The sequence below is a fragment of the Artibeus jamaicensis genome, unplaced genomic scaffold, assembly GCF_021234435.1.
Source record: "Artibeus jamaicensis isolate MK-2021 breed Jamaican fruit bat unplaced genomic scaffold, CSHL_Jam_final scaffold_537, whole genome shotgun sequence".
Taxonomy (NCBI): Eukaryota; Metazoa; Chordata; class Mammalia; order Chiroptera; family Phyllostomidae; genus Artibeus; species Artibeus jamaicensis.
In genome coordinates this window covers 41,623,707-41,642,962 of record NW_026522047.1, presented here as the reverse complement: position 1 = coordinate 41,642,962, position 19,256 = coordinate 41,623,707, and the positions used below count along the sequence as shown (strand labels likewise).

General features: G+C 54.6%; 1 protein-coding gene and 1 pseudogene across 1 annotated transcript; one reads left to right on the top strand and one right to left on the bottom strand.

Moving 5' to 3' along the window:
- The first annotated feature begins 595 nt into the window (after nucleotides 1-595).
- LOC119063807 (DET1 homolog) lies at nucleotides 596-3,314 on the top strand (annotated as a pseudogene).
- Nucleotides 3,315-12,663: 9,349 nt separating this feature from the next.
- Nucleotides 12,664-17,861, bottom strand: NMRK2 (nicotinamide riboside kinase 2). The gene is made up of 7 exons (XM_037165319.2): nucleotides 17,723-17,861; nucleotides 16,101-16,191; nucleotides 15,433-15,481; nucleotides 15,173-15,329; nucleotides 14,672-14,743; nucleotides 14,218-14,324; nucleotides 12,664-13,959 (listed from the first exon to the last, which is right to left on the bottom strand). The coding sequence occupies exons 1-7, from the start codon at nucleotides 17,752-17,754 to the stop codon at nucleotides 13,874-13,876; spliced, it is 594 nt and encodes a 197-aa protein (XP_037021214.1). The 5' UTR covers nucleotides 17,755-17,861; the 3' UTR covers nucleotides 12,664-13,873.
- Between the last annotated feature and the right edge of the window lie 1,395 nt (nucleotides 17,862-19,256).

The following is a 19,256-nucleotide window of genomic DNA, read 5'->3' as shown; positions in this document are numbered from 1 at the left end:
GTCTGCCTTGAGGGCGGAGGAGGGGTATTCAGCCATCCAGCCTTTCTGATTAAGACTGGGTTGAAACCAGAGTTCACTTGGACTCAGCATGCAGGGTCTTTCAGTATGCAGGGCCCACCATGACGCAGTGCTCAATCTGCAGCGTCTTTCAGGGACTGGCAGGAAGTTACCTTGCTCTGGAGATGATTTCTGCATCACTCTCTTGATATGGGTTATCTTCAGTGGCTCGGCTCGGTGCAGCCTCAGTTTACTCAGTCTGCCAGTAGAGGGCATGCGGAGCCACTGTGGGGTCATAAAGCACCTCACCAGAGTGTCTGACCCATAGAAGCACTTAGCGAATAGCACCGCCCACTGCAAAGCCTGGTGGTCTAGTACACTGTTGTTCATGAGGACTGCAACAGGCAGACTGAGATGTTCCCCAAGGACCCCTGCCTCCTGCTGTTCGCTCCCTTGAGAGTAGCCTGGCCTAGTGGCAGGTTCTACCCAACAGGATTCAGCAGAGGTGATAGAAGTCACTTCCACAGTTAGGCTACCTTGATGGTGACTTCCGTTTTGCTGGCACACTCCTTTACTGTGTTAGATGAAGCCAGCCGCTATGTTGGAAAGGCCCACATGGCAAGGAACAGCCAGCAAGGACTGGAGCTCACCAGCTGCAGAAGTGGTCTTAGAAGTGGATCCTTCCCTGGGGGGTGAGGGGGCTGTGGCTGCAGGTACCAGGTCCCAAAGTGTGGGATCTCCCAGTGGCTGGGGGATCCCTGGTCCCAGCCCTCTGAGTGGAGACTGATGGAGGTGTGATAGTGGGTCATTATGTTTTCACCATCAAACCTCAGAAAGTCTGCAACCAGAGTGCCATCCAATGTTTGGAGCATTGAGTGCATGTCAAGTTTAGGCAAGGCAGACACCCACCGGCATCAGGTCCAAGTGTTCCCCCAGAACATCTTCTGCAGTGTTGTCAATGCTAAAAACCCTCCTTGTTTCTCGTGGAAATTCTCACTCAACGGTTGCTACTTTATTGCTTCCTCTTCAGACCAGCCATCTCAAAATCTGTGAGTACCAGGGCCGTCACGCAGCTGAGGTCCTCCTGTGGGGCTATGAGGGGAGGTCCTGTGCAATGGCAATGACCAGTGGTCGTCCACATTTGCGGTCAGCTCTTTACCCTGCTGGACGTTACCCACATGGCGGCCGATGGTGAGCGCCTGCAGCATGGGTGCCGCCTTTTCTTTGGCAGCTGCCAATGTGTTGTCATGGGCTCAGCTGCCTACATCCCAGACCAGCCTCACCCTCCTGGTCAGGGGTGTGTTGGAACAGTGAACCTGTGAGCCCCAGCCCACAGTCCCCTCTGGAGGACTGTCTGCTCCACATCATGGACCCCCACACTGGCTGCTCGTGTGGTGCACACACCTCCTGGGGTGATAAGGTGGTCCTGCCACACAACCGGGGCTGTGTGTGTGCAGAGCTCCTGGCCACCCCGTCAGTGCAGCAGCAGGCCGTCCACATCTTCAGGCGAAGGCACTTCTGTTGATGTGAGAACCATTGGCTGCTTTGACTGTGAGGACGGCCTACTCACCGCGTCAGCTGTTTTCTCTGAGATACAGTGGGACGATCAGACAGGCGTGGCCATTTTTTCAGGGACCCCTTCACCAACTCCCTGCAGCATCATCTGCTCATATACTTGTGCTGCTGCTGCGCAGAGCAGGGCAGGGGCGCAGTGGCCAAGAGGCGCTTCTCCCAACACTTGGACCAACTGTGGCAGCTGCGCGTGTGGAAAACTGCTTCTGAACGAAAACCATCTGTGTATCAAGTCCGCTAGTGAGCGTTGTAGCAACCCTGAGGGTCGCAGATCCGTCACAGGCCTCTTTGTTTTTCCTATTTAGTTTTTTAAAAAGATTTTTATTATCTTACTAAAAGAGAGAGGGGAGGGAGGGAGAAAGAGAGGAAGAGAAACATTGATGTGAGAGAGAAACATTCATCAGCTGGCTCTCTTGTGCACTGACCAGGGACCAAACCTGCAACCCAGGCATGTGCTCCAACAGAGAATCCCAACCAACTGAGCCACACAGGGCTGTTTCTTTACTTTTCAGTAAGTTTAAATCCTTGAGGGGTACAGCATTACAGGGATTCTGTGTTCGATGGCCTTGGCAGGAAGGCTGTTTCAGATTTAGCACAAACCTGCCAGTTTCCAGGAGCACGAGTTACCTTTCCCCAGATGACTCTGGTTTTGTTCGCTTTGCCACCAGGAGTCACTGTGTTGGTCTTTGCTTCGTGCACAGAAGCACATCTCTTGTCTAGACGGAATTCAGTTTCATCTCGAGTATGAACGCTTTCAATTTTAAGAGGAGCTGCATGCTCCCTCTGATTCCAGAGACCCTATGTACAGCTGGTGAAAGTGGCCTCGGACCACCGCCTTCCAGACGTGTTTGTCCTTGTAGAAGTCCTCTTCCCAGCAGGCCCCCGAAGATCATTGCCCCCACTCACCTTCATCACAGGCATCTTTCTTTCTGGGGTGCAGTACGGTGACAACAGGTGATCACTGCATTTGAGAATACGTCAGCTGAGCTTGTGGAGGGCTTCGAGAACTGCGATCGCTTCTGCAGTGCCACCCTGCACGGTGAGGTCCAGCTTCCCCGCTCAGCTTCCAGCAACAGCTTTGCGAGGCAGACCCAGCGCTGGCTCAACGACTCTATTGTAAATGCCAAGTACAGAGGGCACACCAAGGCAGCACTCAGGCTGCTGGGTCGGGGCCCCCCCAGTGCCCAGTCTTACAGGACTTAGCCCCTACCTTGAAGTGTCTCTCTTCAGCTATCACGACAAGTGGGTGTCGGTCATGGAGCAGCCCGAGGCTTGTGGAGATCACCGTTTCAGGTTTTACACCCAGGACTCTGGTCTGCTCAGCTTTCAGGTCCACGCAGGCTCACTGGGCCTCCCCACCAACCACGCAGGACAGTGACTCGCTGCCTCCACCTTTCACCTTTACCAGCCCTTTGCAATTTCTGTGCAGAGGACTAATGCTGAGTATGCTGTCAACTTCTACAGGCGACGCCACTGCATGTCGGTGCCTCACCCAAGCCAGGTTTCCTGCCGTCTGCGACTTTTCTTATCTCTAAAGCAAAAGCCAAAGCTTCTGACTACCAGCGTTGTGGGGCCCAAATTGGTAAACTTCTGGTGGGAAGAGCAGGGGAGAGGAGTGAGGGCGTCTCAGGCTGACTGACTTTTTAAAACCACATATAAAAACCTGATGATTGATTTAAAGTCCTCTTGATATTTCCCTGTGGGAATGTCCAGCTCTAATTAAGTTGTCTTACTTTTTGTTCTGTTTTGCATTTTATTGCTATGAAGGTGAGAGCATTACACCTTTATCTCTTCTCTGGCATTATGGTATGCTTCTGAAGCAGGTGAATCTTGTTTACTCATGAAAACTATGTAATCTTTTCTACTTAGCCAACAAACGGGGCTACCTTTTTAAACATTTTTATTTATGTATTTTCAGAGAGAGGGAAAGGGAGGGAGAGAGGGAGAGAAACAATGCGTGGTTGCCTCTCACGTGGCCCCCACCGAGGACCTGGCCTGCAACCCAGGCATGTGCTCTGAATGGGAATCGAACCGGCAACCCTTTGGTTCTCAGCCTGCCCTCAGTCCACTGAGCTACAGCAGCCAGAGCAGGGCTATCTTTATAAGAAAACAAAATAAAGCCATGTTATTTTCTTACTGAAAAAAAACAAAAGGAAATAGATCCTTCCCCATGTGAGCCTTTGGATGAAACCTAGCGCTGGCCGACACCTGGACTGCGGCCTCTGGAAAAACCTTCCAGGGGCCCCAGGGAAGCCGTGGCCAGATTCCTGCTCTGTAGAATCTGCGAGATTCCATGCATGTTGTCTCAAGCCACTGAGCACGTGGTGGTTTGCTCTGCAGCAGGAGCGGACTCATCGCTGATAAAGGTGCACCACAACTGCTTGCCAGCTTACCGAACTGTTTGACTTCTGCGTGTTTCCTCTCTGGGAGCCGCTTGTCTGTTTGCTGTGCCTTCGTTCCCTTTTCTTTCTAGGATTGTGATGGCGGGGGGCACATGTTAGTGCTGGGCCATCATCTTCCTTCTGCTCTGGGAAGAGTGGACCACTCGGCCAATCTGTGGAGCAGGGGCTGCCTGTCTTAATGCAAAATGGGCACGTCTTCTTGCCTGCTTCTTAAGATGGGTTGGAGGCAGGAACTGTGGGGTCCCTGAATTTCACCATTCCAGCTGGCATCAGGTCAGACCTGCCTGTAGGTTGGCTTAGGATTTGGCTGTGTGTGAACCTCTTTGGAAGGTGATTATCTCAAAGCAAAGCCCATGCACAGCAGAGGGAGTGAGGAGGGCCCGGCTTCCGCTGCTGGCCTCACCCCTAAATGGCAGCAGTTATCCTCTCCTGGCCTCAGTGTTCCCAGCCGCAAAATGGTAGTAATTTCTCCTTTCACTACCCTGAGACACCATGAGGATTAAGTGGGAACTTGTAGAGGGGTTTTATAACCATCAAGTGCTGCATAAATATTGGTAGTACAGCCAATCACATCAGACTCTCAGCCGGACCAAGCTCAGAGAACATTGAGGCTGGCATTTCTGGGGAGGTCAAGTTCTCCAAACGGACATCAGCATACTCTGGTTGCAGAGCAAGACCTGAGTGGGAGGGGCAGGCCCGTGGATCCCAGTCACGGTTGCACATGATCCTGCCTCTGGCAGAGACGTGGGACACGCTACTTGGGCGTCAGCGGCCATGTGTCCCATCCCTCAGTCAGGAGGGCTTTGGGCAGCAGACCTCCTCCACGGGAGGTCCAGCAGGGAGGCCACCCCCCGCTTTTACCAGCACATAAGGTGGGACCCTAATTTTAGACCTTACATCATGGCTTGGGTTTTTCACGCACCGCCTGCGAGATGAGTCAGGCAGCCCTGGGTTCAAATGCAGTGGGCTCTCGACAAAGATGCCGCTGCTCGGTGAGCCAGTCTCGTGCTGCCTCAGAGCCGTGCTCCCGTTTGCCTGCTCCCGTGATGGTGAGGATGGATGTGTTACTGGGGGGGCCCCATAAGGGGGCTCCCCCTCCTCCATGCTGGCCTTGCTCACTAGAGAATAGCAATTTCTATTTATGAAATATAGAGGAAATAAGGTAGTAAGTTCATTAGTAAGCTTGTTCTATACATCTGGGCTGAGGCTACAAGTGAGCACCCAGGCAGTCTGAGTGTGCCAATTACTGGGGCTCAGGGCTTATACACCTTAGTCAGTTTCTAGGTTCCCCCTGCTCCTCTCCCTCCCAGACCTTGGGACAGTTACACAGGTATCCTTTCCCAGCTGGTGAAGACGATACACACAGAACTTCAAGGGCTCCCCTCCTCCTACGATATCATAGTTTTGCTCGTGGCGTTTGGGACACCTGGCAATCTTATCGGACCGGGCTCAGGACTGCTGAGGCAGTGGGTGAGATGCGTCTCCCTCCTCCTCCCAGCTTTGGTTTACTATCCATCCTACCTAACGGAAGAAAAGGGTGACTCGGGGCCCCGCACACACTGGCTGCCCCCCAAGCGTGAGTCATGTCAGATTTGGGGGGCTGAGTTACAGGAGTCAGCACACCACACTGATCCGGCAGGGTGCTGCCAGTGTCTCATAGTTGAGGGCAGTCAGGTGCCACCTTGCCCCGGGCTCAGTGGCCGAGAGCAGGTGCCAGACGTGCCCACAGCTGTTGTCCTCCTGACCATACTTAGGCAAGAAGCTGGGCTGCTATTAATAACCAGGGTGCACGGCCTGGATGGGGGTGGGGGTGGCTCCTATAAAGCCGGCCCTGCAGCCCGCAGCAGCTCCTCCAGCCCCTGAGACCTTTAGCCCCCCACTGTTGTGAGAGAAAAAGAAAAGTAAGTACCTCAACCATCTCCCCTCCCTCCACCCGACCCCACTCGGCGGCCTTGAAAGTGAGACACAGAACAGTGGTAAAACTACATACCCCGTGCAAAGGACGTCTGAGACACAGCCTTGGGGGCACGTAACTGTTCCAGGCGGTTTGGGGGCCCATCCCAGTGGGGAAGAGGGCAGCGAGGAGGAGGAGGAGGGGGCCGGGCCTCATCCTCGTCTATTCTCCGGTCCTGGAGGGAACAGAGCTAGTGACTCTGGGACAGGTGACTCCGGAATGCATGTGTGTTTTGCGGTGATGTGGCCACAGCGCTGGCTCCCCTTGGCGAGTGAAGGGGGCTCTGTCACTCTCCTGCCCCTAACCCTGCCTGTCCCCAGACACCCTGGTGTCCACCCAGCCCCTGGGGTTTTATATTTCGCAGGTCCCTTCACAAGGGGCCTTACAGGCCTGTGCAGAACGAGTTCGGTTTGTATCTACCCTCCGCTCCGGGAGCTGTCCCGCCGCTCGCTGCCCCTCCCTCCCCCTCCCTCCCTGCGACTCAGTTGTTCGGTGACCTTGTTGAATGCCAGAGAAGCCTCAAGCAAGCAGAGAGGTGATGAGGTCATTCTTGGGTACCCCAGACCACCAGATTATGCTAGGCAGATCCGGGGGTTCCTGGGTGGTGATGGAGGCCGTGTGGTGGTGGAGGCTGCCAGCCACCCCTGCCTGTCTTTGTCAGCCCCTCCCAGGAACTGGCAGAGCCCCCGGCTGGCCTCAAGGACACCCCCTCGGGGGCCTGGCAGCTTGAAGGATGGGCAGTAGGGAGGGCCTTCAGAGGTGACTGCTCTGGCTCTGTTGGGACATAGGTGGGGGTGGGGGTGCCCTCAGAGTAACTGCTGATTAAGAGGGCTGGCTGAGTGATACTTGATGTGAGTGGCCAGTGGTTGGGGTGGGGGGTTCCCGAAATAGAGTGAGAACGAGGGGCGGGGACCTGGGCCCTGCAGCCTCGCCCCCCCTCCCAGGGCCTCTGCCTCCCTCCGTGCTGTGAATTTCAGTTGTCTCCCTTCACGGCTCTTCAGACGTCTGAGGCAGGGCCCAGGGTGCTGGTGGGATGAGCGTCGTGGGGCTGGGGTCGCCAGTCGGGGCCCTTTGGAAGGTCGCCTGCGTGTCTTTGGTGGGCTGGGGTGGGGTTTCAGATCGGCTGTGTAACTCGGGAGCCACGGAGGGGCCAGCTTCCAGGGAAGGGCCCAGTCGGTTCCTGTCCACCCAGCTCAGCCCTCAGCAGCCCCGAGGCAGAGGCACCTCTCCATGTGGTGGGGTCGCTGGCACCCCGGGCCCTGCAGGGACCAAGGAACGGGGGCCGAGGGCAGGCCTGGCCCGGCCAGGTTCCTCGGGAGGGAGAAGGGTTGGCCCAGGAGGGTGTCAGCCAGGGGACAGCAGGCGTGTGCCTGGTGTGTCAGGGTGTGTCTCTGTCCTGGGCTCTCAGCCCCTTCCCGAGACCGTCTCTGCGTAGTGAGTCACACTGTCCGGGGCACCTCCAGGAGACAGGGCTCGAGCCCGTTCTTTTCCTGTAGGACAGCGTCTCCCATCCGCCCTTGGACATTGGGGCCAGGTCACTCTCTGAGAGGGGCTCTGCTGGGCACTGTGGGGTGTCAAGCAGCATCTCTAGCCCCCACTCTCGTGTAGTTCCAGGACCAACCCCAGTGTGACAAACACAGATGTTCCCAGCCATTGCTTAGTGTCCCCAGAAGCAGGGCCACACTCAGCTGGGAACCACTGTCCTGAGGCGGTTCTTGGCCGTACAGGTGTCAGGTGCTGCGCTGTGTGCCGGGCGCTCCTGGGGCCGGTGTATGTGATCAGTGGGCAGACATTCTAACTTAGTCTTCGGTGCTTCATCTGATGCAACCAGGAAACCTAGGTTTCCCTGTCAGTACCAAAGCTACCACAAAGTTTCCTCTTCAGACGAATTTAGTTAAAATTCAGAAAAATAAGCAAGACTTGGAAGGAAAACTAATAAATACAAGAGTAGTCACCTGGGGGTCTTCAGCCCCGGCCCCTGTCGTGAGGGCGGGAGGAGAAGCGGTAGCTTCAGAAGGGACCTCTGCAGGATCCACAGTGGACACGGCCCGGGTGCCCAGGCGCCACCCTGCCTGGACCCTGACTCCACCTTTGTGTGTGGCCTCAGCAGGAGACTCAGCCTCAGCGCTCCCACCTGCAAGCCGGAATATACTGTACTTTGTGGCAGAGTGGTGGACAGAATTCCAGGACCTCTTGATCACCAGACAGGTGTCCAGTAGGTGCCAATGCCCCACCCCCACCTTTGGGGTGTGGGCCAGCCTAGGGGTCGGGCACTGTAGTGATGAACGTAGCAAGCACACAGGTGAGGAAACTGAGTCATGAGGGTGGCACGTTGCATCACTCCAGGCAGTGGATTGTGGAGCCGCCCACTCATGCTCTGGGCTGCCCAGTCTAAGGTGTCCCGTCCAGGGGCCTGGAGAGACACGATCGAGGGTGTGCCCCATTGAGTACTTGGTGGAAACAAGATGAGGAACATCGGGTTTGTCTCAGTTCTGTCCAGGGAGGGCAGGTGCTGCAGAAGAGGTACATGTTAGCGATGCCATCGCTGTGCCCAGAGCCGCATCAGCAGCATCTCCGGGCCCCCTGGGTGGCTCTGGGAGGAAGGAGAGAACTCTTTGGGGGATGCGTGTGAGAAGATGGAAGGCTAGATGGGGTGAGGGTGAGTGAATTGGCCATGCTTCCTCGGCTGCAGAAGGCCGTGGGGTCAGCGTCTGACAGGCAGAGTTCACATCTCGCTGTTGCTGAGTCAGTGACCTGGGCGGGGTGGTTTTCCTCTGAGCCCTAGGGAGACAGGACATAGAACAACCTGACCTCTCGGGGTGACCGGCTGTCCCAGTTTGCCTGGACTGGGGTTTTCCAGGATAGTGCGCTTTCAGTGCTAAAGGTCTTGGAAAGGTCTGGGCCAACCTGGATGAGGTGGTTACCCTGTTAGCATTCGTTTTAATTGTGGTAACAATAAAAAATACAAACAGTATAGAAATTTGCCATAGCAACCATTTTTCAGTGTCCAGCCCAGTGGCATGCAGCTCATTCACACTGTCGTGTAGCCATCCCCACAGTCCGCCTCCAGAACTTCCTCACCTTCCCAAACCGCCGCTCTGTTCCCATTAAACACTAACTCCCCTCCCCAGCCCCTGGTTCCACCGCCTACTTCCTGTCTCTGTGGATCTGACTCCTCCAGGGACCTCCTGTGACTAAAGCCACACAGGATTTGTCCTTTGTGTCTGGCTTCTCTCTCTGAATGTAATGTCCTTAAGCTTCATCCACATTGTAGCAGGTGTCAGGATTTCCTTCCCTTTAAAAAAAAAGATTTTATTTACTTATTTTTAGAGAGAGGGGAATGGAGGAAGAAAGAGAGGGAGGGAAACATCAATCAGTTGCCTCTTGAACATCCCCAACTGGGGACCTGGCCTGGGTCCTTAGGCATGAGCCTGGGCTGGGAATCAAACAGGCTACCTTTTGGTTCACAGGCTGGCGCTCAATCCACTCACCCACACCAGCCAGGATTGAATTTCCTTCCTTTTTAAGGCTGAATAATATTTCATTGTTTGGATGGACCACATTTTGTTTCTCCATTTACCTGTTGACAGTCATTTGGGTGTTTCTACCTTTTGACTACTTTGAATAATGCTGCCGTGAACATGGAGTGCAAATATCTGTGTAAGCCTGGCTTTTAATCCTTTTACTTCCATCCAGAAGTGTAATCAAATGGTTCTCCACACGGCTGTCCATTTTTCATTCCCATCAGCCAGTACCCGAGGGTCCCGATTTCCCCACATTTTTGCTGACACTTAACTCCTGATTTTTTTGAGTTGGCTACCCCATTGCTACTGTTCTCGCAGTTACTGAGGTGTCTGGAGGGCCAGAGCCACCTCTGCCTGCCCCTGTCCCCTCCTGCATTGTTTCGGGCCCAGGGACAGGAGATCTGCTCTGGGAAAGCCTTGGCAGGCCCACCAGGTGCTTCCCTGGCGCTGCTCCAGCTCCTGTCTGCGCTCCAGGACACAGAGACCTCGGTCACAGCCTGTCCCCGAGGCTGCCTTTCTCCGTGGCCCTGTGCTCCACTCACGTATATCACACCAGGCAGCAGGCACTTCCTGCAAAGCAGCAGAAGGTAATTCTCTTGGGCCTCGCAGACTGGAGGATCACTGTCGGAGCTACACAGCCCTGCCATTGTGTCGTGAAGGCAGCCAGATGGGCCTGGCTTGTGCCGATAAAGCTTTTTTTATAGACCCTGAAATTTGAATTTCACATAATTTGCATATGTCAAGACATTTAATTATTTCTGTTTTTTCCCCCTCCTGATAGTATAAAAATCTGAAACTGCTCTCATCTCACGGGCTGTACAAAAATAGGCAGTGGGCTGGATTTGGTCCACAGGCCGCAGTCGGTCAGTCTGCACACCCCACACCCATTAACCTTTGTTGAATGAATTGACATTTGGTGTCCCATTAAAACACACATCCAATTAATCAGCACGACAGTGATGTGCTGTTAATGAGCGAATGGGCATTCATGATTTTTTTTTTTACTAGTCACAGATGTTGAAAATGCCACTGAAATAAATAGAAGTCACATTGGATTTTTTTCCTTAAGTCCTAAAGGATTTTGAGACAGCTTTATTGAGATAGTATTAACATACCATACAATTTATTTGTTTAATGTGTATGCTTCAATCTTTTGTGTATGTTCACAGGGTTGTGCAACCCTCAGCTACAGTTCATTTGGGAATATTGTATCCTTTCCCCAGAAGAAGCCCCGTCCTCGTCAGCAGTCAGTCCCCACTCCCCCGCCCCAGCCCCAGCCGCCTCCAGTCCACCCCGGGCTTTGAGGATCTGCAGGGCTGGCTCCTCCTCAGGCCTCCTGCCTCACAGGGGGGCGTCTTCAGTGTCCCCATTGTGCACGTGGGCCCCAGGGTCCCTCTGTGTGTTCAAAGTTCTTCTTATAGGGCACCAGTCACGAGGGATTAAGGCCCACCCTCAGGACCCCATTATAACCTGGTCAGCTCCTTAATCACTCCCAGATACAGTCACATTCTAAGGTGCTGGGCGTCGGGGCTTCAACTTATGAAACTGGGGGACACAGTTGAGCCTGCACAGTATTTTTTAGTTTTTGTTCTTATTTGTTTGAAGCGAGGAGAGGTTTAACAGAGTCAAGTGTCACTCCAAGGCACAAGAACCCTGGATTCTGAGTCATTAGGGACACAACTCAGTGGCTAAGCAGGGGCCAAAACTCACACCCTCCTGACCTCCAGCCTGACGGCTCCTTTATTCTTTTCTGTGGCCTCTGAGAGATAAGCAGCAGTAGTAACAACCATCTGGTCTGCCTGGTTCTGAGTGTTCTTGGGGGGTGCAGGGCTTTCAGTGCTAAAACTGGGATAGTCCCCTGCAAATCAGGACTAGGCAGTCACTCTCCTAGTGGCCCGGATGGGGGTCTCAGGTCAGGGAGAGGGCCCAGGAGGCCTTTGCTGAAATAAGTGCTAGGGACAAGGACAAGGTTCAGAGCACATGGTTTCTCCTGGCTCTGCTGCTGGTGGCTCTGCCACTGTCCATCAGTTTGTCCCATCTGTCCACCTGCCTGTCCATTTAGCATGTTCTCCTCTGTGTCTTGCTCTGTGCTGGTGTCTTGAGGCCACAGAGGGGAAGGAAGGCCATGGTGACTGCTATGCCGAGTGATTTCTACTTGCAGGAAAGCTGTGTTTAGAATTGGCAGCTGCGTTGTAGACCGGGCCAGTTGGGAGGCTTTGGGCTGGGACATAAAATATGAGCATCAAACTAGGGCTCCAGACCTGGGGTGGGCAGAGCCTGTAGCATCAACCCACTGCCCGGCCTGTTCTGTGGCAGGGGCCAGGGGGCCTATGAGCACACAGAGACCCCACTCCACAGGTCCCCTGCAGGGAGCTTGGAGGGTGGTGGGGCTGTCACAGATGGAGAAATGAGGGGTCTGAGCCTGATGGAGAGTGATGAGCAGGGCTCAGGGCACTTGGACTCCTCACCCTACTGCCTTTAATCAGTAACTTCAAATATTGCAAGAAAGCCCGTGGGACCTTCTCCCTACCTCTGCCCTGCGTATCTCTTGCAAGTGCTGGCCTGTGGCTGATGCCCCTCCCCAGAATCATGCCAGTGTCCAGATCTGGTCCTCCCTTGTCTTTTCCCTCCCTTCCTTCCTCCCCAGAACATAAAGTTAATCATTTTTAAGTCAACTGCTCAGTGCATGTAGTGCATTTATAATGTTGTACAACTAACACCTCTGTCCAATTCCAGGACATTCTTTTCACCCTAACAAAGCCCCATCCTCATCAGTAATCATTCCCCATTCTCCTCCCCTAGCCCCAGGCAACTACAAACCCACTTCCTGTCTCTGTGGATGTGCCCCTTCTGGACACTTCACATACATGGAACCACACACTGTGTGGCCTTTTGTGTCTGGCTTCGTTCACTGAGCACCATGGTTTCAAGGTCCATCCGCATCATAGCAGATGTCAGAGCTTCACCCTTTTCCTGGCTGAGTAATATTCCCCTGTATGATAAATCATGTCACGTTTATCTATTTACCCACCCACAACACTTGGGTCGCTTCCACATTTTGGCTGCTGTGAACAATGCTCCCAAGAACCTTCACGTACAAGGTTGTTTTGAACACCGTTTTATTTTATTTCTATTTTTTAAAAAGATTTTATTAAAAAAAAGATTTTATTTATTTATTTTCAGAGAGAGGGGAAAGGAAGGAGAAAGAGAGGGAGAAATGTCAATGTGTGGTTGCCTCTCGTGCACCCCCAACTGGGGACCTGGCCCACAACCCAAGCATGTGCCCAGACTGGGAATCGAACAAGTGACCATTTGGTTCACAGGCCAGCACTCAACGCACTGAGCCACACCAGCCAGGGCGCCATTTTAAATTCCTTTGGGTGTTCCTATGAGTGGCACCGTTTCATTATATAGTAAATTGTTTTTTTCCTTCCATAATTTCCAAACGTTCACTGGCTTTGTCCAAACCCACCTGAATTGCAGGTTTCCATTCTGAACCGAGGTCTGTGGGAAGCTACAGGTCCTCAGCTGGCTGTGGAGTGTCACCCTCGGGTCAGAGACTACCCTGTCCTCCCTTCCACCAAGACTCTGGTCCCCATTGAACCTTCCAGACTCCCTTGAGCAAAGAGAACAGTGTCTAGGGGAAGTAGGTTCAAATCCCTGCTCTGCCAAGCCACTGACCATCTCTGAGCCTCAGTCTACCCACCCTTGAAATGGGCGTAAATAATAAATGGTCTCCCTGAGGTTTTGGGGAGGGCTCAGGGAGACATGGAAGTATGTCCTTCGTGAGCATCTTGGATCATGAAAACTCAATAACCCTAAACAGTAGATATCCACTCCAGCTGCAGAGAAGGTGCTGGGGGTTTGGTAGGGGCATGGGAAGGGCAGGACTCAGCCAAGAACTGGGGCTCCCTCAGGCTTGGCTGATGTCCCAGGCCCTGCTCTGGGTTATGCTGTGCCTTCTGTTGAAAGCTGGCAGGAAATCTCCCCTCTGGGGACCCTGTGTCCCCAAGGACCTGCAGCAGCCCCGGGGTCATGTCACTGTGGGTCCAACAGGCGGAGATCAACTGCTCAGAGCTCTCAGTGCCACACCCAGAGGCCACCAATGAACTAAGGGGAGGGGACCTGAGGGTCCTTTTCAGCACCTCAAACACAAAGGCTGAACCACAACAGTTTTTTTAAAAAAAACAGGATCAGGTTTAATACTTAAGCTGCTCTGAGGTCACAGAGGCATCTTGGGGCGGGATCCGAGGCCCGGAGATGCTGAGCGGTGAGTGGGGCCTCCACTCTCACATGTGCAGACGCCCACAGGGGAGGTGGTCGCACAGTTCTCTGCTGGGATGCCGCCAGCCTGGCCGCACTGTGGCCAGAACCGTATGTGGGTCCCTCTAATCCGGGGCTACGCCCCTCCTGCCCCAGGCACACTAGGAGTGGTTCAGGAGCAAGTTCTGAATGTCTTCCAGGACCTGGTGGAGGAGCTCCTCACGAGACTTCATGCCATCCAGGTACACTGAAATCAAAAAGGCTATGGTCAGTGGCGAAACTGCTGGGCCACCAGGGCTGCCGCCAAGGGGCAGGCAGCTGGCTCAGGAGGGAGCTGACCTGCAGAATCAGGTGGCTGGAATAAAACAACCTCTGGGGCCCAAAGTAAGAGAGACTGGCAGTGAGACTTGAGGAGGGACTCCCAGGTTTCCCAAGTGGTCCCCATGGGGAGCAGCTGGGCTCAGGGTCCCCCCAGGGCCAGGCCTCATCCTACTCAGGGCCTTACCTACTTCCACGCCATTGGCCTCCATTTCTTGCTTATACTTCTGGTACATGGGCCACACGTGGCCGTCAAAGAGGCCAGGGGGATCGGGGACCTCGTATCTTCGAGTACTGGGAAGAGAGATTGGTAACAATAAGTGATGCCCATGTTGCCTGAGGGATGCGAAATAGGTCAGGGACAGCACCACTGGGAGAGGGGACCCCACTGAATCAGGGGCCATGGGGGGGCCTGGGCACCCCCGCTTCTGCCATTTTTACCCCCTGAGCCTGGTAGATGCCTAGGGAAGTGCAGCGGTGGGCCAGGCCTCCAGGTCCCTGGCTGGAGCTTCTGGAACAGAGCAGGGGCCAGCGAAGTGCCTGCTGGCTGCCAACCTGTGATTTCAGGGTGGCCTGTGTCTAGTGGGCATCACTGGTTCCCTGGGCCCGCCTGGGAAGCCAGCTAGGGCCTCCGGGCTCACCTCCTCCTCCACTTGCATTCTTCGTAGGGGACAGTCAGGAAGTACCGTCGGCTGTACAAGTCCACCAGGGGCCTGGCGGGGGTGGGGGACACAGTCAGCTCCAAGGGCCTTCCTTTGAGGGGGTCCAGGGTACACAGCCCCCCAGCCTTGGCCTCCAGGGACTTTATCGGGTGATGAGGGCTGTGGTGGGGCCTGGGATGGTTAGTGTAGGGGTCAGGGAGGGGACGAGTATCAGCCAGTCTCCTGCTATGCCCAGGAACATCCCTATAGCAGCCCCCCAATTTAGATAGGCCAAGAGAGGTGCTATGCCTTGCCCAGGGTCACACAGTGAGGCCAGGGGTCCAGCCCAGCCTCCTGCTCTGCCTGACAGGGCCGAGTTCTAGAAAGACTCAGTTTCCCCAAGAAGCAGGGGTTTCGCCTCAGACCTCTGAGCTGATCCCAGCTCTGCCCCCAACCCCTGGAGGCCCCAGACTGTCTGGGATGTGAACCTGCCACACTCACTTGTAGCTGTACAGCAGGAAGCCCTCCAGAACCAGGATGTGGGTGTCCAAGGTGTCTGGCTGGACAGCGACCCCATGGGCACGGGCGAACTTCCGAGGGTTGCTCATCCAGGCCTGCACGGTGCTCAGCATGGCCTCCATGTCCAGGGACTCCAGCACTGGGGGCAGGGAGAGTGGGTGTTGGCAGAGCTGGCGAGCTGGCAGAGTCAGGGAAAGGAGGGCCAGTGCAGACAGGGTGGTGGGGCCGTCGGCCATCCTTACCATCCCACTGCTTGAAGCCGTCCTCTCCAACTGCGATTTGGTCCTGGGGCTGAAACAGAGGAGGCCGAACCCCAGGCTCAGTGCCCGCCCTCCCACCTTCCCACCACACTGGGGTGACAGAATCTTAGTAGGCTCCTAGAGAGCCCACAATGAGGGGCCCAGGGTCTGCTGAGCTGCCTGCCCTGACCCTCTGCAGTTGGTGCCTACAGGTTCTGAGGTCCCGGGCAGGGCTCAGTCTGGCACTGGGATGCTCCCCTCCCCCGCCCCATGACTCTTGGGACCAGAAGGGAAGGAACGTTGCATCTATCCACTCGTTATCCCTCACCCTCCACAAAGCATGGAGGGCAGGTTCAGAGCCCATTCTGCAGATGAGAAAGTGGAAGTGCAAAGGGAGAAAGGGCCTGGAAGGCCACGCCTGAAAAGGGCTTGGTGGCACACCTCCTCTGGGAACTGCAGTGTCCCCATCATCCAATGGGGAGCAGGTGTCCAGTGAGAATGTGCCAGGTGCATAGTAGGTGCTCAGTAAATAAGAACGTTCATCCTTCACTTTCCTGGCCCAGGGAGACCTGTGAAGGGTCTTTGCCTGGCCCACATGGGCAGCAAGCAGCAAAGGGCAGGGTGGCCTGGGCCGGCTCCCCCACTCCCGACTCCCCGGGGTGAGCACCCACCTTGAAAAAGTCATCTTGGTGGATCACACAGCAGTTGGGCAGCACCTTCAGCAGGCTGTTGGTCAGTGTGGTCTTGCCACCATTGGTCACGCTGTGGGGACATCGAACACAGGAGGCTGCCTGGCCAGTTCCGGGGGGGGGGGTCCCTCCCAGAATCGGACTCAAATATAAACACAGAACTGTAAAGCCTCAGAGCTAAGAGGACACTGCTGTTTGCCTCGGCTCAGAGGAGGCTTTCTAAGCAGAGACAAGGGGAAGAAAGGATGAAAGCAAACAAGCAGCTAACATAGGCCGGCACATGGCGTGCGGAGCTCGGGCACCATTCAGCATCACTGCAAACTCAGGAGGTGGGGCCAGGAGCTCATTTTTACAGGTGAGGAAACTGGAATCCAAGCATGATTTAGCCCTAGTAGGGCTTTTAATTTTATTTATTTTTATTTTTTGTCAAAATGTTAAAAGAAGTGCAAACTGGGATAGAGAAAAAAACATTTGCAATAGAAAAACCAGCAATTCACTGCAAAACCAAAAGAGGCACTCAACTTTATAAACTGGTTGTAACCAAGGGGGAAAAATAGGGGAAAAAAGAAAGAAAGAAAAAAGCAATTGTCTCTGAGGATGTCTCTGCTTTTAGCACCGGAAGTCCCCAGTCCTGGAGGCCCTTCAGTGCTGCAGGGCCAGGGAACCAGGGTGGGGTCCCCTGTGGCACAGGGAACCAGACAACGGACTCCCAGAGCTGACAAAGGACCTAGAAACTTAACTATCAGGACTTTCTAGAAATGCATGTCCCTTTGACCTTCAAGGTGTCCCTGTTCTAGGAATCAAATGCAGAAAGCCAGGTGTGGAGCAGGGGAAAGCTGAAGCAAGTTAAAAGGGCCAGTGGGAAAGGGGACCCCCATGCATCCAGGGGAGCAGTTTAGAAAGCCCTGACATTAATTTAGGTGGTCACTAAAAGGCACACCTCGCCCTCAAGGTGGCTACAGAATTTGCAGGGCCCAGAACAGAATGAAAGGTGGGGCTCTCCTTCAAAGATATTGGGAATTTCAACCGGGCAATAGAGCATTAAACCACGTAGGGGAAGAGGGCCCAGGGCAACCCCGTGGGCAGGACATTCCTATCCTCAAGCCCACCCTGCTTAGGCAAAATGCTTCCCTAGCATCATCTTAAAAGGCCTGGTTATTGGTAATAAAATGAAAAATTTAAATCCCCTGGTAAGGGAGGCCCCTGACTGACAGGCGCACACACAGTCACACCAGAATGCCACTCTGGGGGACCCGCCCCTCCTGCCCACGTGCCTGCCTCCAGGCAGAGTGTCCTCCACCAAAGCTGCCCCAGACTGTTAGGAGGGTTTGCCTGAGCCTCATAAGGCTTATTCTCCCCACTGGTTTTTGGTTTTACACTGAGCATAGGGGGGAAGAGTGATTTCCCTGGAAGTTTAAAATGAGGCCTGGGGCCTAACCCGCTGAGGGCAGCACCCAGCCTCCAAGGGCACAGGACCCACACTCAGACCTTGGGCTCCAGGCCCTGCAACGCCAGGGACCAGGCAGCCCTCCATTCATTCTGCGGCCTCCTCCGTGACTTTGCCCCAGGAGGCCTCCTTCCCGCCCCTGCGCCCCGAGGCTCACCCTCCAATGCCCACAATACACTTCATCTCCATGCGGAGGGTCGGCGGGAATCGAGCTCTGCCTGCAGTCGCGCCTGGGCACTAGGTTGGGTCCAAAGCCGCGGTGCACAGCGTCCCTGCTTCATTGAGAAAACCTGGCGCCTTTATAGGCCCGTGCAGCCCGGAGGCCACCACGAGGGAGGCCCCGAGGCCTGTTGGCAGCGTTGCTCTCTCAGTGGGGGCACGTCGGCCCCCCAGCCCCCGCACCTGTTCCCACTGGATGGAAATAGCTGCACTTTGCCTTTTGCCTAAATTAGTCATGAGCCAGCTGGGTGGGGTTATGGGTAGATGTCACCCCATCTGCCTCTTCACTCCACTCTCTCCCCTCCTCTTCCCCCCTCCTAGCCGGACTGTCCACGGGGCAGATAACGGGCTACACATCTTCCTTCCTAAAAATATCCCACTCTGTGTGTCCTTCGGCCTGACCCTGACATTACGGCTGGTTCTGGTGACACTGAGGAAAGAGAAGTCATCACTCACCCCCACCCCATCACCCGCTGTAGCAGCAGCACCAGCGCCGTCCCCCCTCCCACCAACCCTCCCTGCCCCGTGGAACCTCTCCTTTCCAAGGGGGCTGTGTGCTAAGACGGGCTTAAGGTCAGAATGGTGAGTGCCAAAATAGCTGTGCTCCGGTGATCTGGTCTTCCTCCAGAAAATCTCAGCGTGACACCAGGGTGGTTCATTGAGCGCCCATGTGAGGCCGGGAGGAGTCACCGGGTTTGGTCCCGTGCCTCTCAGCAGCCTGGGGATGGGGCGGGATGGGGCGTGACCTTGCTGGTCCCTGCTCTGGACCCCTGGGAGCTGAGGGACACACTTGCCCAAGTTCAAACAACTGCTTACTTACTGGTAGAGCTGGAGAGCACGTCCAAACTGAAGCTTCCACTTTCCATGTGAGGGGCATAGTCCCCCACCTGACCTGTGTGACCTTGGGTGAGCCACTCATCTCTTTGTGCCTCAGTCTCCCCCTCAGTATTATAGTTGGGCACAGGCTGTTATTATTATTGCTATTTTTATTATTGTTGTGATATTACGATTTATAATAAGTATATATTTGGTCTTAGTCCCAGTTCCCAGCACACAGTTCCTAAGACCTTTGCAATTTCCTAAGTCATAAGAGGGGAGTATCTGCTGTTATACATTTGGACTTTTAGTCTCTGTTACTGAAATAGTTCTAGAGTGATAAAGATGGGAGAAGCGTTTTTGCTATTTGGAAGAAGCCCTTTCAAACACACCTGAGTTTATACTGATGGCGTGACTTGGGAAAGGCCTCGTAACCATGGCATGGGGGCTGGTGGTCAGGGATACCAGCAGGGGGTTAGAGGATGGAGATTTAGGAGACGGGGGCTGGGAATGGAGTCAATCACCGAAAGCGAACAATTTAATCGATCGTGCCTGTATGATGAAGCCACCACAAAAACCCCCGAAGTGAAGGGGTTCGGAGAGCTCCGGGCAGGCAGGCGAGCCTGTTTGCCTGCTGGGAGGTGGAGCCTGGGCAG

What these genes read in the sequence shown, in the direction of transcription:
- NMRK2 (XM_037165319.2), bottom strand. Translation starts at nt 17,754, where the DNA reads ATGGAGATGAAGTGTATTGTGGGCATTGGAGG. An exon ending in CGGCTTCAAGCAGTGGGATG is followed by an intron (nt 15,330 to 15,432) that starts GTAAGGATGGCC and finishes CCCTGCCCCCAG; the next exon opens with TGCTGGAGTCCCTGGACATG. An exon ending in GAATGCAAGTGGAGGAGGAG is followed by an intron (nt 14,325 to 14,671) that starts GTGAGCCCGGAG and finishes CTCTCTTCCCAG; the next exon opens with TACTCGAAGATACGAGGTCC.